This window comes from Lampris incognitus, chromosome 2, assembly GCF_029633865.1.
Source record: "Lampris incognitus isolate fLamInc1 chromosome 2, fLamInc1.hap2, whole genome shotgun sequence".
NCBI lineage: Eukaryota > Metazoa > Chordata > Actinopteri > Lampriformes > Lampridae > Lampris > Lampris incognitus.
This window is the reverse complement of record NC_079212.1, coordinates 130,800,298-130,816,876: the sequence shown is the minus strand read 5'-3', so window position 1 is coordinate 130,816,876 and position 16,579 is coordinate 130,800,298. Positions and strand designations below refer to the sequence as shown.

At 46.9% G+C, this 16,579-nt stretch overlaps 1 protein-coding gene across 1 annotated transcript in view; it reads left to right on the top strand.

Moving 5' to 3' along the window:
• slc2a9l2 (solute carrier family 2 member 9, like 2) overlaps positions 1-16,579 on the top strand; it is a 204,799-nt gene that overhangs the window by 22,115 nt on the left and 166,105 nt on the right. Inside the window, exon 3 of the mRNA XM_056274147.1 lies at positions 1,700-1,804. Coding sequence (XP_056130122.1) covers positions 1,700-1,804 — 105 coding nt within the window. The remainder of the gene's footprint in view (positions 1-1,699; positions 1,805-16,579) is intronic.

Below are 16,579 nucleotides of genomic sequence, written 5' to 3'. Positions count from 1 at the left end.
GTGGCAGAGGACAAAATCCGCGAGATGGCTGCTGCTGGGGTGATTGAGCCCTCGGACAGTCCAGCAGCTCCAGCTGTCTTGGTGAGGAAGAAGGATGGTGGTTGGCAGTTCTGTGTGGACTATCGAGGCCTTAAAGCCATCGCAAAAAAGTACTCTTACCCTTCCTCAAATCGATGACACCCTCAGCCACATCACAGGATCCAGCTGGTTCAGCTCCCTCGACCTACGCAGTGGAGCTGGCCTCCGACGTGAGACTGAAGACTGCCTTCATCATCAGGTAGGGTCTGTGCCAGTTCCGTTTCATGCTATTCAGGCTCTGTAACGCACCGGCTACATTCGAAAGGCCGATAACGTACCCCGGAGCCATTGCGTCATGTACCTCAACAACCTGCTGGTACACGCCAGCACCTTCGACGGAGCCCTGTCCAACCTGCTTCAGGTCCTCGCTGCCATCCGTCAGGCCAGGCTTCGGCTGAAACCTTTCAAGTGTCATCTGCTGACGAGAGAGACGAAGTTGCTCTCTGTGAGGTTTCTTCCTATTTTTTTCTCTCTGTTTTTTTTTTTTTTTGGCAACTTGTTCCTTATCTAATGTGAGGGTCTAAGCACAGGATGTTGTATTGCTGTAAAGTCCTCTGAGGCAAATTTTTTATTTGTCATATTGGGCTATACAAATAAAATTGACTTGACATTTGTGGGCATTGCTATGACAGGAAGAAATGGAAACGGATGATCCGCTGTGGCGACCCCTAACGGGAGCAGCCGAAAGTAGTAGTAGCTATGATGGTTTTCACCTCTGCTTATTTAACAATCCCTTATTGAAGTCTTCACCTCCTTCTCTATGCCCTGAAACACTTCCTCTCCCCTACTTCTTTTTCTCCCTTTTCTTATTCATCTTTCTCCCACATTCTGTCCCAGGTGTATGATAGTCTTGCATAGTCATGCGTCTGGTGTTGGTTGTGAACCAAGCCCTGTTGTTTGTTTTAGGCAGGGAGCTTAATACAACAAATCCTTGAAAATTAATGGTAAGAGAGTTTCATGGTACTGCATTTTTCATACAGTCTCATACAATACCACAAAAAAAGCTGCAACACAGTATTTCATTAGTAATGTAGTACAGGAAAATAGAGTAGTTAGCTTAAATAGCTCTTTTTATAAATGGCTAGAATGCAGTTACTCTTATGGTGTTTAGTAATTGCTTTTGAACCAATAGAGTTTCTCTTATATTTGTCTTCACCCAGTCATCCATCAGTGCCACCCAGTCATCCATCAGTGTATAGTACAGTGATGTATTATAAAGCCTTTGCTGTATAGTACATCATGGTGAACTTGTATTTATCACCATTTTATCATAGAGTTGGTGCAACCTTTGCTGTTGAGGCAGTAACACCTTCAAGGTCATAGAAGAGACATGTCCTGGATTCTTGACCTAGTTCCTTGGATCCATATGACATATCTCTGCTGTAATTCCCCAGGTTCCTGTCTGACCTTCACTCAGATAGAAAACATTCTAATTGTACAATGGCAAGACTTTTGACATGCATCTGTGTGTGTGTGTGTGTGTGTGTGTGTGTGTGTGTGTGTGTGTGTGTGTGTGTGTGTGTGTGTGTGTGTGTGTGTGTGTGTGTGTATGTGTGTGTGTGTTTATATGTGTGTATGTGTGTGTGTGTGTGTGTGTGTGTGTGCATGTGTGCTCTTCTAGAAACAGCCAATCACAACCTGTCTGGTGAGTGCAGCCTTCTTCGGTACTCTGGGTTCATCTTATCTCTATGGCTATAACCTTTCGGTGGTCAACGCACCCGCTCCGGTGAGTTAAACTGTTGGGTAACCTTGATTGTTGAATTAGTGAGCCGCTGTTAAATCCCCAAGCGCTCTATCTTGTTACTTTTCCTTAAAATCAATAAAGGTTCACTAAGCTGGCGCAGTAGAACCATACTGCCTGGTAGCAATGTCCTAATAAATGAATGGGATAATGTGGGACTTTGTGCTAGATAATAAGTTTGTCTGCAGATTGAAAATGCATTCCGCAGATAGTAAATCAGTCAATAGAAATAATAAATACTTCATCCTATTTAATATCTAGTATTTGATTTCAGCACTTTTTTATACTTAATATTTACCTATTCAGGTGGTTGCATACAACACCCAAATGTACAGACTGGATGATGCTTTTGTGAGGCACCTATATTTAATTTGTTTGTCACAAAAAAAAAAATCAAACACCACACCTAAGATTTGCAGGGACTACTTGAAATGTTTTTATTGGAAAGGATTGTTTAAAAGGATGCAGGATGCCTCACTTGAACATATAACCTGACTTGGTTGAAGTTTGATAACAAACATTTACATTTCAGTACCCTTCCAAATCAGAATACTTTATTCATCCCCGAGGGAAATTGGGTTGAATGAACCAAATGAACTAGCTCCACTAGGGAGGGTTGTCCAACTGAATACTCTGCCCACCCCGCTGTCACACAAAATAATCACATATGCTTTAAATGGAAATAGCTCTGTAATTGAAACATTTTATCATCCATTGATCTAAAAACTTTGAAGGAAACACATGCGTGTGCATGCATACACACATTCCCCAAACACATACTGTACACTCACAGGAAGGAAACCGTTCTCAAAACTACTCTGCTGTCAAAGTCACCAAAAAGTCCTTTGTTGTGTCCTTGTGATAAAATATTTGGTTTTAGAAGTGGGAGGGAGAGAATCTTGTATTGAGAATGCATGTCTTATAAAGGGGGACACTGCAAGGACAGCACCCCCTATCTGATATAAGAAAACCACTGCAAGAGAAGTATGCCAGCCGGCAAAGAGAATTAAAGCAAGGCAAAGCAAATTTATTTGTACAGCACATTTCAGCAACAAGGCAATTCAGGGCGTCCGGGTAGCGTAGCCATCTATTCCATTGCTTAAAAACACGGGGATTGCCAGTTCGAATCCCTGTGTTACCTCTGGCTTGGTCAGGTGTCCCTACAGACACAATTGGCCGTATCTGCGGGTGGGAAGCCAGATGTGGGTGGGTGTCCTGGTCGCTGCACTAGCACCTCCTCTGGTCGGTCAGGGCGCCTGTTCGGGGGGGAGGGGGGATTGGGGATAGCATGGTCCTCCCACGCGCTATGTTCCCCTGGTGAAACTCCTCACTATCAGGTGAAAAGAAGTGGCTGGCAACTCCACATGTATTTGAGGAGGCATGTGGTAGTCTGCAACTCTCCCCGGATCGGCAGAGGGGGTGGAGCAGCGACGGGGATGGCTTTGAAGAGTGGGGTAATTGGCCGGATACAATTGGGAATAAAAAGTGCTTTACATAAACCATAAAAGTCACTAAGACAAAATGTAATCAATATAAGGCAATGTCGAGGGAGGTGGATGGTGCAGGAAAATGGAGAGGGAGTAAGGGAAATGGAAGTTGAGAATTTTGAATTTAGAAACAGGAGAGCCTCAGAGAAAAGAAAGGGAAAAAAAAGATTTATCAAGTCATAGAGAGAGAACATGAAAAAGAAGCCTACATGATTGGAATGAAGTTTCAGGGTTTGAAAGAAGGTGCTGGATGTGGAACTTGGTCAGAAAAGCCCAATGTGGCAAGATGAATTAAGGATGCAGTGGGCGAAGTTAAACTGATAGACATAAAGAGATCGAATGTCGAATGTATGTCAGAGTCATAGATGGAAAAAGCCTTGGAAATTAAGAGACCGTAAGAGAAGCACAGTGCTCTTTACCTACTCTTTACCTAGCTTTTATCATGATGTGTTCAAATGGTTTTGTAAAATTTTGTATTTTGTTAGAAACTTGAATAAACAGCTGTTTGAAGGAGAAATTTGTTGACATTTTCACAGCAATATAAAACAGATATTAGAAAGGGAATTATAAAATGTTTAACTTCCTAACACTATTTCTTAGCAGCTTATAATACATAATTAAAACTATTAATGTCAAGATTTTTTTGATCAAAGCAATTATTTAAATAAAAATACAATGATTTATTTTCTAATCAATTGAAAGTGTGTTTTTATGCAAATAACCAGTATAGATGACAATAACAAAGTAAAAGGACAACATTTAGAATTTGGCACAGTTCAAATTATTGTTTGAGACCGTTCTGGGATGGTTGTGAAAAAGGTTAGTCTGGAGCCCTGTGTTTTCTGCTCAGCAAGATAGCTCCAATAAAAGGTGTCGTTGATGGCATTTCATGCAAAGTGGATGCAAGGCGATTTAAAGAGTGTAAAGGGGTGGAATAAACAAAATACAGAATGAGAAGTATGAGACTAAATCTGTTATGATACATTTTAATTTGGAGTACTTGCCTGATAAAGTGTTATTGGACCATGTAGAATACCCAGTAAGGCAGTATTTTACCAAAACTTTGCAGTGTAAAAATTGTTGGAAATTTGGTTTATTTGTATGTAGGAGTGATTTTACCACATGTGGTAAATGTGGGGGGGATGAGTGTGAAGGAAACTTTAAAAAACATCCAGTGTCTTCTTTGCAAAGGGATTCATGCAGCACGGAAGGTTAAATGTCCAAAGAGAGTAAGGGAGGCAGAAGTAATCAGGGTTATGTCTAAAAGAGAACTAAACATGAGGAAGTAGGTAAGAAATATGATGTGAGACAAGAAGCTAAGGAGGACAATTCAGTCAGGAAGCATGCTGAGTTTTGCTTTTGTAAGGATCAGTTGAAGTTTTTGTCCTTTTTTGCAATGGTAATTAACTGTACTGCTGGATGATCGATGGGCTGACTTAACCCGCCTTCGGAGGACCTCCACCGGCCGGCTTTGCCGGCGTTCGGGTGGCCGGTTCCTTCGGTCTTGCGGAGTTCACCCAAGAGCGGCAACAACGACATGACTCTGGGCACCGTCGGCTGCGCGGTGGGGTCCCCCAACTCTGGTGCTACTCTGGGAACCATGAAACAAAGCGCGGTGCGGGGCGGCTCGCCCTGACGTACCCTCCGTGCACCTCCGGGTACCCGATGGTTACTTTTTTCTTCTTTTACGCGTGCGGGTCGGGGTTTCCGTGAGCGCTGAGAGAGCTGCTGTCGGTGTCTCCGAGGCGCGCAAAGAGCAAAGGCACGCACGCCATCCATGATTGGACTATGACCTCAGATCAGACGAGACAACCCGCTGAATTTAAGCCCATTACTAAGCGGAGGTCCATGAATACTGGGATGGCATCCAGCGCTTTACCTGTGCCCCCGTCCATAGGGTTAGTGGTTGTGTCAGGAAGGGCATCCGACGTAAAATTTTGCCAGATCATTATGCGGATTGACAAGACCGCCATCGGTGTTGTGCCCTCACAGGGTACCGATGGAAACTGTCGATTCCGCTGTGGCGACCCCTGGGAAACAGGGAACAAGCCGAAAGAAGAAGAAGAAGAATTAACTGTACTGCTGGAGTAGAAAGTGAATCTGAGAGAAATGACATAATTGTAGATGCTGCAAAGAGATTTCTGAGTGTTGTGGGAGTTTTTGGAGAAGGTGTGCAGCAGCTGTTGAGAGAGGCTTTTAGTCTTTCTCAGAAACCTGAAAAATAGAGAAGCTATAGACAAGTTTACACGGCACTTCCGGTCAATTTCTGCATTTGGGCCACCCTATGCTTTTCTTTTCCAGTGTAACGAGTAGCTACCTAGTTACCACAGTTCAGGGAAAGGGTTTTCTTTGGTTGGCTTTTTGACAATGAAGTGATGGGAACAAACAAAGACGTTTTTCGGTGGTTTCTTCAAATTCAAAGCCTTCAGCCACATCCGTGATTCGAAATCTGCTGTTGGTTTTCTGTGGAAGGAAAACAATGGAATGTAGGGACATTGCCGTTTTGTGGCAGGTCGATGGGCAACACAATCTCTATCCAACCACTCATTCAGGCATTTCCGTGTATTAGTACAGCCATGCACTGCACAATGTGTCCCTGAACCATTTTTTGATTTTCTAATGTCCATTTTTAATGTTTAATGTTGTTGAAGATATCACAGATCTAGGCTTGCATGTTTACATATCGCTACGAATGTTTAGACTAGAAGAACAATGCACCCACTCCAGTGCCCTAGGTAAGGGTGGGAAAACTCGTCTATAGCAGAGTGGGAAATAGGTGGGGAGGATTTATTATTTATTTAGTCTGCAGAGATTTTAGTTCAAGTCCAGTAGATGATGGTAATGCAACATTTCATATGCCAAACGCCACCAACAACCAAGAAGAAGAAGGAGAAGAAGAAGAAGCAAAATAAGGCAATAAATAGACATTCAAATACAAATAAAAAGTCAAGTCAATTTTATTTGTATAGCCCAATATCACAAATTACAAATTTGCCTCAGGGGGCTTTACAGCAACACAACAACCTGTCCTTAGATCCTCGCATCAGATAAGGAACAACTCCCTATGTCCAGGTGGCGACCACCTGGACATCCCCTTCATCACACAAAAAACGAGTAAAAGTTACAGTGCAGTGTAAGATGATAACCAAAAACCTCAAATTTGATTTAATAAAAGGCAGCGGCAAACAGGAAAGTCTTCAGCCTTGATTTAAAAGAACTGAGAGTTGTAGCAGACCTGCAGTTTTCTGGGAGTTTGTTCCAGATATGTGGTGCATAAAAACTGAAAGCTGCCTCTCCATGTTTAGTTTTGACTTTGGGGACGGAAAGGAAAGACCTGTAAAGACAACGTTACAGTAGTTGAGTCAACTGAAGATAAATGCATGGACAAGTTTTTTCAAATCCTGCTGAGGATGTTTGACTGAAATAAATCAATAATTAATTAATTAATTCATTCATTCATTCATATATTCTTCAGTTGATAACAGGCTGACATTGTAATTATCTTAATGTGGCTATATAAATTCAGGTCTGAGTCCATGACTACACCAAGATTTCTGGCTTGTTTTGTAGTTTTTAACATTACCGATGGTAACTGAGCACTGACTTTTAATCGTTCTTCCTTGGCTCCAGAAATAATTATTTCAGTTTTGTCTTTGTTTAATTGAAGAAAATTCTGAGATGTCCAATCATTGATTTGTTCAATGGACTTACGCAGCGCTTGTATGGGATTGTAGCCCCCTTGTGATATGGTTATGTAAATCTGTGTGTGTCATCTGCATAACTATGGTAACATATTTTGTTGTTCTCCATAATGTGAACTAGTGGGAGCATATAGATGATAAACTGAAGAGGCCCCAGAATGGAGCCATGGGATCTTACCTGTGAGGGGTAATGGTGAGATCAAAGAAAGTTGAATCAGTTCATCTGGATACAGTGATTATTGGCAGATGCGTTTCATCATTCATCTAAGTGACCTCTTCAGTCTGAACTGACTACAGGTATCCCCACCCTTATAAACAATACAGTTGCATAACGACCGAAACTAACGATCAGTTTCATATGCAAATAGGCGGGACCATTAACCAGAGTTTCAATGGCCATGTGTACTATTCACAGAGGATTTGGAAATGTTTGCAATCACAGCATTGTAAAATGGTGACAGATGTACTCTTAGCGCCCCCCCCCCTTCGGTTCAGAGATGGTCGTTCCCTCTTCACATAGATGGCCTCTTTGATTCACCATTCAAACCAGCGTTCCTCCCGATCAAGGATGTACACATCCTCATCCCTGAAAGAGTGGCTACTGGCCTGTACATGGGTGTAGACTGCAGAGTCCTGGCCCTGACGCTTTAGCGCTCCTGTGTTTTGCCATTCTCTTGGCCAGTGTCTGTTTAGTTTCCCCAATGTACAAGTCACGGCAATTCCACTGTTGTGGAATAAAGTGCCTGCTGCCGTCAGACAATCAGAGTCTGTTGAGTCCTTTAAATCCAAACTTAAAACTCATCCTTTGCCTTAATCTACAATCAAATCAAATTATTTGTATAGCCCTGTTACGCCCCCTAGTGGCCAGAGGACCAAGGCGCAACATTTACCACAACAGAACAAACCAAATGTGGGTGCAGCCTCACAAAACCACAATTTAAGCAGGATGAACCACAACGTGAGCAGAAAGAACCACAACTTAAGAAATATTTATTTAATACAAAAACACAGCAACACGGGGACATAGGGCGCTAATCAGTGGCACCAAATAAACTATAAACTGAAAAGAAAACCCCTCCCCCCTTAACAGGCGTCAAGCGCCCCTAAATACATGGGTTGGTGCCCACCGCTAAACTAATGAAGAATAACATAAACAAACTACGTGTAAAGTAAATGTAGACCCCAGGGTGTCTAAACTTACCAACTTACCCAAATGTCCCCTATGAGCTTAAACAAGAAAAGAAACAAAGAAAAACTAACCAACAAACAAACATAGGTTGATCAGAGGTAAACTAACTCATAGTCTTAATCAAAAACAAGACAAACACAAAACCCAACCAACCAACCAACCGCTCGTCTCCTGATACTGCCACTACCCAGGAGAACGAGAGGGAACAATGGAAAAGCTAGGACTATATATAGGAGGAGGAGCAGGGCGTGGCTAATTGGTGATACGGAGCAGGTGTGTTGATAGACAGTGGATCCAAGCTGCAGCTTCTGTAAGAAAGGGAATTATGGAGACACTAGGGGGAGACAAAACCACAACACACCAGGACAGAGTGACACATCCATACAACATGCAGGCCTGCATACATTAAACACAAAAACAATACGGGACGTAACAAGCCCAATATCTCAAATTACAAATTTGCCTCAGTGGGCTTAACAGCAACACAACATCCTGTCCTTAGACCCTCTCATCGGATAAGGAACAACTCCCTAAAAAAACCTTTTAACAGGGAGAAAAAATAGGAAATAGGAATTAGTTGCCTTTAAATTGAATACTTCACAACCTGCACTGCATGGCGGGTCGGTTTCTGTCTCAATGAATTTGCCAAGCACTGTTCTGCCGACGAGATTATGCAGTATAGATCATTGACCATGCAACTGTTCTGTTCTCTCACATGTCTTTTCTCTCTCTGAATGATGTCTTCTCCTTTTTCTTCTTCTGTGTATGTGAATAGTGTGATGCGAGTCTCCCATGTGTGCACTCTCTCTTCCTATTTTTTCTCCCTGTTAAAGGTTTTTTGTTTAGGGAGTCTTTCCTTATCTGATGTGGGGGTGTAAGGCCAGGATGTTGTATTGCTGTAAAGTGTACTGAGGCAAATTTGTAATTTGTGATAATGGGCTATACAGTAAAACTGACTCTATTCGATAAGAACATTTGCACTGTTATTTTGGTTTTACCAAGTTTCAATTAAAAACATACAATTGAGGTTATGCTTCGTAATAAAATCATTGATTAAAAATGTTTTTCCTGCCAAAGACGATGTTTAGTAACACTGAATTTAGTGTGTTAAGAGTATTATCTGCCCAATTTTTTGTGACAGGCTTGTTAGGGCTCGGTCTGTTGACCAACCTGGCAACCAGCAATGAGAGCGGGGGAAGGGCGCGTCTGAAACACCTGCAGCCTACCTACTCGTTAACCACTCTAGTATAAGTTTGTTTGCTTTCCAGAACTCGTCGCGAGTTCGTCCTGAACAGTCCCGTGAGTAAATTCTTCGTCTCGAGTTTTGTGACATTTCTGTGTCTCCCGGTGGAGTACAGATTGTAGTATTCTCCGTGTTTTTGCTTGTTTGATTATTCCCTTGTGTCAGTTCTCCTTGAGAGCTTGTTCGGAGAAGAACTCTCTTTGTGTTTTCCCCATTGGATTTTCCCATCGTGATTTTCTAGTTGAGATCAAGTTTTTGATATTCTAATTTCTCCTCTCTCACTGTGGATCTTATTACTCGGTTGGACTTCTACCTTAAAGGAGCAGTTTGTGTTTTTTTCCCTTTCGGACTTTAAAGGAGCAGTTTGTGTTTTTTTTCCCTTTCGGACTTTAAAGGATCAGTTTACGTTTTTTCCCTTTCGGACTTTAAAGGAGCAGTTTACGTTTTTTTCCCTTTCGGACTTTAAGGGAGCAGTTAACGTTTTTTCCCATTTTTAAGAAGCTATTCTCAAGTTCCGCCTGAAGCGCCTCCCCCTTCTGTCCAGGCCCGGCCGGCTCTCCTCTACGAGTCCTGCCAGGTTGGTGCTTTACTTTGTCTTGTGTTGTCGCTATTGGGTTCGTTCTACAAACCTTAACAGTACGAACTCGCCCTCACTATGAACCCAGACAACCTAGACGCCAATCCTGTCCAGGCTGCTCTCTATAAGCAGATTCAGCTTACAGCCTCCCACGGCCAGCAACTACAAGAGGCCGCTGTTGCCATGCAGGGCCTCCGGGCTCAGGTGCAACCCCTCCAGGCTTCGGTGGATTCTCTTTCGGCCCAGCAAGCGGCGCTCGCGAGCCAACAAGAGGAGGTTCTTAAGCAGTTGCAAACTCTCACAGCGGCTATCACCATCCAGCCAGCTGTCCCACCAGTTCCGGCCGCCCCTCCTCCAGCAGTGCCCGCAGCCGTTGCCTTAGACAATCCTACCGTTTATGTTTCGGATTTCCGGGAGCCCAGTATCTCCAATCCCAAGCCTTTTGATGGCAACTTTGAGACCTGTGCCACGTTCATCATGCAGTGTGAGCTTGTCTTCGCCCACCATTCCAGGGGGTTCACCACAGATGCTGCAAGAGTTGCTTACGTGACTAACCTGCTGACTGGCCGCGCTGCTCAGTGGGCCACTGCTTCCTGGTCCATGGGGGCCAGTTTCTGCTCTTCCTACGATGACTTTGTGGCTGAGCTTCGGAAGGTATTCCATCATCCAGTGTACGGTCAGGATCCGGGTGTCCGATTGAGCAGGATCCAGCAGGGCAGTGGCAGTGTCACTGACTACTCAGTCGAGTTCAGGCTGGCTGCGGCTGAGAGTGGCTGGAACGACCAGTCACTTCGGGTAACCTTCCGTAGGGGCCTCAGCGATGCCGTCAAGGATCAGCTAGCCACCCGGGAGGATCCTACCTCTCTCGACGACCTTATCAGCCTTGCCATCCGCATCGATGGACGTCTCCGCGAGAGAAGGCGCGAGCGAGGTCTACGGGGAACCGTTTCTACCTCTCAGCCATCCAGAGCTTCCGAAGGGGGCTCTTCTTCGTCGCACTCCACTTCCCCTGTGGCAAGCCTCTCCTCCTCCCAGACAGTGACAGAGGAGGAACCTATGCAGCTTGGGCGTACACGACTGACTCCCGCTGAACGTGAGGCCCGGTTCAAGGCAGGTCTCTGTCTTTACTGCGGTCTTAAGGGACACCGGATCAGCGAGTGTCCTACGCGGCCAAAAGATTAGGCTCACTGGGACCCCGGGAGATCCTAGTGAGCCGTCTTTCCTGTTCCCGCCATCCTGCTCCGGCTAACCATCTTGTGAGCGTTACCCTGGCTTGGGCAGACCAGCGGCTCACTGTAGGCGCACTCATCGATTCGGGAGCTGATGGGTGTTTCTTGGACTCTACGTTTGCTGCTCAAGCTAACATTCCATGTGAGGAATTGGAGAGGCCAATAGAGGCCTTTGCTCTGGATGAGCGCCGCCTGGCCAGTGTTACCCGACAGTCCTGTCCCGTGTCTCTCACTATTGCTGGAAACCATGTGGAGAGCCTTCAGTTCTTCGTCATCCAGTCTCCCTTAGTTCCTGTGATCTTGGGGCGTCCCTGGTTGGCTCAGCATGAGCCACACATTGCTTGGTCGTCTGGTAACATTTTGGAGCGGAGCTCCTCCTGTCACGCCCGGTGTCTTCAGGCCGCACCTGGTCCAGCAGTCCAGACTGTTCCGATTGCCCCTCCTCCCGATCTTTCCTCTGTTCCTCCCGAGTATCATGATCTCGGGGAGGTCTTCAGCAAGACGCGGGCTCAGTCTCTCCCTCCGCATCGGCCATATGATTGTGCTATCAACCTCCGTCCTGGGGCCTCTCTCCCTAGCAGTCGTCTTTACAGCCTTTCCATTCCCGAGAAGGCTGCTATGGACGATTACATTTCAGAATCGTTGGCGGCAGGGCTCATCCGACCCTCATCCTCCCAGGTGGCAGCTGGTTTCTTTTTCGTTAAGAAGAAGGATGGTGGTCTCCGACCCTGCATTGATTATCGCCAACTCAACGACATCACCATCAAGAATAAATACCCCCTGCCTCTGATGAGCTCCACCCTCGAACCCCTGACCCAGGCGACTGTCTTCACTAAGCTGGATCTCCGGAACGCCTACCATCTCGTTCGGATCCGGAAAGGGGACGAGTGGAAGACAGCCTTTAAGACTCCCCGTGGTCATTATGAGTACCTGGTAATGCCGTTCGGCCTCACCAACGCCCCGGCGGTGTTCCAGGCACTCATGAATGACATCCTTCGCGACATGCTCGACCAATTCGTTGTCGTCTACCTTGATGACATCCTCATCTTCTCCAGGTCCCTCGAGGAGCATGTCCAGCACGTGCGGCAGGTTCTCGAACGCCTCCTTCGTAACCGGCTGTTCGTCAAGGCTGAGAAATGCCTGTTCCATTCTGAGTCAGTGGACTACTTAGGTTTTATCGTGGAGGGAGGCAAGACTCGAGCTGATCCTCGCAAGATCAAAGCGGTGGTGGAATGGCCGGATCCTAAGTCACGTAAGGAACTGCAGAGCTTCCTCGGGTTCGCGAACTTTTACAGGAGGTGTAATGAATGAAAGGTCACGTGTTTAACTTGACCCACTCACGGATGTACGTGCAGTGCGTGTGACGTATACAGGAAGTGAGAAGCGCATGTTATGAAGGTTGTATGTCGGATGAATGCTAGTAAAAGCTACACAGTTAAGAACCTACGAAGTCGGCTCGTTCTTGAATTATTCTTATGTCAGTAAGACAAGGCGTCTACGGACATTACATGGTGTCAGAATAGTCTGTGTATCGGAACACGAGCGGTCATGCCGAAGTTTAATCCGCCGAGTGAATTCAAGTTTGACTGCCCCGTTGAATGGCCGGAGTGGAGACAACGGTTTTCGCGCTTCAGGCTCGCGACAAAGCTGGATAAAGACGACGGGGAGATTCAAGTGAGTTCGCTGATTTATGCAATGGGCAGCGAGGCTGAAAAGATATTCAGCTCGTTTGACTTCGCGGCGGAGGGTGATAAAGTGGACTATGATATCGTACTGAAAAAGTTCGACGGCTACTTTATTCCCCGCCGTAACATCATACATGAGAGGGCGTGCTTCTATCAACGTAGCCAGCAGCCAGGAGAGACAGCGGAGATGTACATCCGGACATTGTATGAGCTGTCTGAACACTGTGAGTTTGGGGACAAGAGGGATGAACATATCAGAGATCGTCTGGTAGTGGGCATAAAAGATAAGGTGCTCTCCCGTCAGTTCCAGCTCACAGCGGACCTTACTCTGGTGAAAGTCATTGAACAAGTGCGCCAGGCGGAGGCAATAACAAAGCAGCTCAGCCTCCAAGCTAACCAACCAGAGGCCCTGCTGGCTAACGTCAATGTTGTCCGATGGCGGGACGAACGCCAAAACAAAAAGGGCGGACAGCGTCATGGTGGCGGCAGTCCGGCAACCAACAAAGTAGATGAATGCGGGAGGTGCGGCAAGACGCAGCACACCGATGAGCGGAAGTGTCCTGCAACGAACAGTAAGTGCAACAAGTGTCATAAAAAGGGACATTGGGAGCGTGTATGTCACTCTAAAGCGGTGAGAGAAGTCACTGAAGAGGTTAAACAGCTGTACTTTCTGGGAGAAGTTGGCAAAGAGAGCAGTCAGGAAGATTGGACTGTTAGTTTAACAATAAGTGATGTACCAATAACCTTTAAAATTGACACGGGGGCTGACGCTACTGTTATCAACCAAGGGACATTTAAAAAGCTGAAGCCAAACATAAAACTGGGACCTCCTGACACATGCTTCATAAGCCCAGGTGGAAACATCAGCTGCATAGGACAGTTTCAAGCCACAACCAAATACAAGGAGAAACAATACTCCTTTCCAGTGTATGTGATCAAGGGGAGAGGCAGCTGTCTGCTGAGTCGTCCAGAGGCAGTGGAGATGGGTCTAGTGAAGCGGATGAATGAGGTCAGTGGAGTTTTCGGTTCAAGTGGACTGCTGAAAACAGACCCAGTGAAAATAGCTCTGGTGGAGGGTGCCCAGCCATACGCGGTGCATACAGCCAGACGGATACCACTGCCACTTGTACCACTGGTTAAGAAAGAACTGCAGCGCATGGAAAATGAGGGCATTATTGAAAAAGTGACTCAGCCCACAGAATGGTGCGCCGCTATGGTGCCGGTGCTGAAACCGAACAAGAAAGAGGTTCGCTGCTGCGCTGACCTCAGGAGGCTGAATCGAGCGGTGAAACGTGAGAAATACGTGCTGCCCACTATGGAGGAAATAATGCCAAGGCTCGCAGGGTCAAAGTTCTTCACAACGTTGGATGCAGCAAGTGGGTTTTACCAGATCCCCTTGCATGAAGACAGCAGGGGGCTCACCACTTTCATCACCCCATTTGGGAGGTATGCTTTCTGCCGCCTTCCATTTGGTATAACGAGTGCTCCAGAGATTTTCCAGAGAAAGATGGCGGAAACTCTGACCGGGCTAGAGGGCACAGAGGTGTACATGGATGACATCCTTATACATGGAGAGACTGAGGAAATCCATGACCGGCGCCTAGCAGAGGCGCTGGGGGTCATTGAAACAGCAGGTCTCAAACTGAACCAAGCGAAATGCAAGTTCAAACAGAAACAAGTCCGCTTCCTTGGTCATATCATCAACGAGGCAGGCATCAGACCTGACCCGGACAAAGTGGCCGGAATAGAGAACTTTCCTCAGCCCCAGAACGTGACGGAACTCAAGAGGTTCCTCGGGATGGTGAACTATTTGGCAAAATACGTCCCAGAGCTGTCCACTGTAGGTCAGCCGCTTTATGGACTGCTTAAAGCAACGACAGAGTGGCTGTGGGGACCTGCACAGAACACAGCATTCCAAGACCTTAAAGCAGCACTCGCCACCGCCCCGGTACTCACCTTTTATGACGTCACTAAGGCTACGGTGGTGTCAGCAGATGCCAGCAGCTACGGGCTGGGGGGCGTTCTGCTCCAGCAGCACGGGGAACACTGGAAGCCCGTGGCCTACTGCTCCCGACGGCTGAGTGACGCAGTACTAACCAAACCTGATGGACAGAAAACATGGACAATGCCAGCAGTTGTTCACAGTCAGAGCTCCACTCCCAGATCCTACATAGTGGAGACAGCTCAAGGTGAACATTACAGAAGGAACAGGCGCCACCTGTTGGCCACACCTAAAACACTCACCTTTGTCAGCAGGGATCCTGACCATGTCACTCCAGGGGAGAGTGGAAACACGGATGAGTCCCGAGCAGCAGAAATGCCAACTTCCACACCATATGTTACTCGCTCTGGCAGGGTGAGCAAGCCTGCAATCCGGCTGGATTTGTGAGGCGTATGGACTTGTGTACTGTGGGGGATTTTTTATTTTTTTTGTGAAAAGGGGGGTGATATACAGGTTAGAAAATCATCTTAGAGGGGGAGATGTAATGAATGAAAGGTCACGTGTTTAACTTGACCCACTCACGGATGTACGTGCAGTGCGTGTGACGTATACAGGAAGTGAGAAGCGCATGTTATGAAGGTTGTATGTCGGATGAACGCTAGTAAAAGCTACACAGTGAAGAACCTACGAAGTCGGCTCGTTCTTGAATTATTCTTATGTCAGTAAGACAAGGCGTCTACGGACATTACAGGAGGTTCGTCCGAAACTACAGCTCTGTAGCAGAACCCCTCACCCGTCTAACCTCCCCCTCTCAGCCGTTCGTCTGGTCCCCAGCTGCTCGCTCTGCATTTCTGTCGCTCAAGGAGAGGTTCACCAGTGCCCCCGTCCTACTCCATCCCGATCCCAAGAGGCAGTTCATAGTTGAGGTGGACGCTTCGGACACCGGATTGGGGGCTGTGCTCTCCCAACGATCAGAGACCGACCAGAAGGTTCATCCTTGCGCGTTCTTCTCCCGCCGGTTCCTTCCCGCCGAGGAGAACTACGATGTTGGTAATCGGGAGCTTCTCGCTGTAGTGGCTGCACTTGAGGAATGGCGCCATTGGCTGGAGGGGGCAGAGCATCCATTTACCATCTGGACTGATCATAAGAACCTGACGTTCATCCGGGCAACCAAACGTCTCAATGGTCGGCAGGCACGGTGGGCCAGTTTCCTCAGTCGGTTCGACTTCACACTGACTTATCGTCCTGGCTCCCGCAACACCAAGGCAGATGCTCTGTCTCGTCAACACCTTAAGGAACCTGTAACGGTGGAGCCAAGTCCCGTCCTCCCTGAGACCAAGGTCGTTGGCGTGGTGACCTGGGGCCTTGAAACGGTGGTCAAGCGCGCCTTGCGCTCCAGTCCAGCCCCGAGCAACGTGCCGCCTCGCCGACTGTTTGTTCCGGACTCAGTGAGGTCTCGGGTCCTCAAATGGGGCCACACCAGTCAGCTCGCTTGCCACCCTGGAGTCCACCGCACTTTCACTTTCATAGCTCGACGGTTCTGGTGGCCCACTATGAGGAGGGACGTCAAGGAGTTCGTCATGGCCTGCACCATCTGTGCCCGCAGCAAGGCCTCTCACCAGGCACCGGCTGGTCTGCTGCAGCCCCTTCCTATTCCCAGTCGGCCCTGGTCCCATGTGGCGTTGGATTTTGTCTCTGGACTTCCTC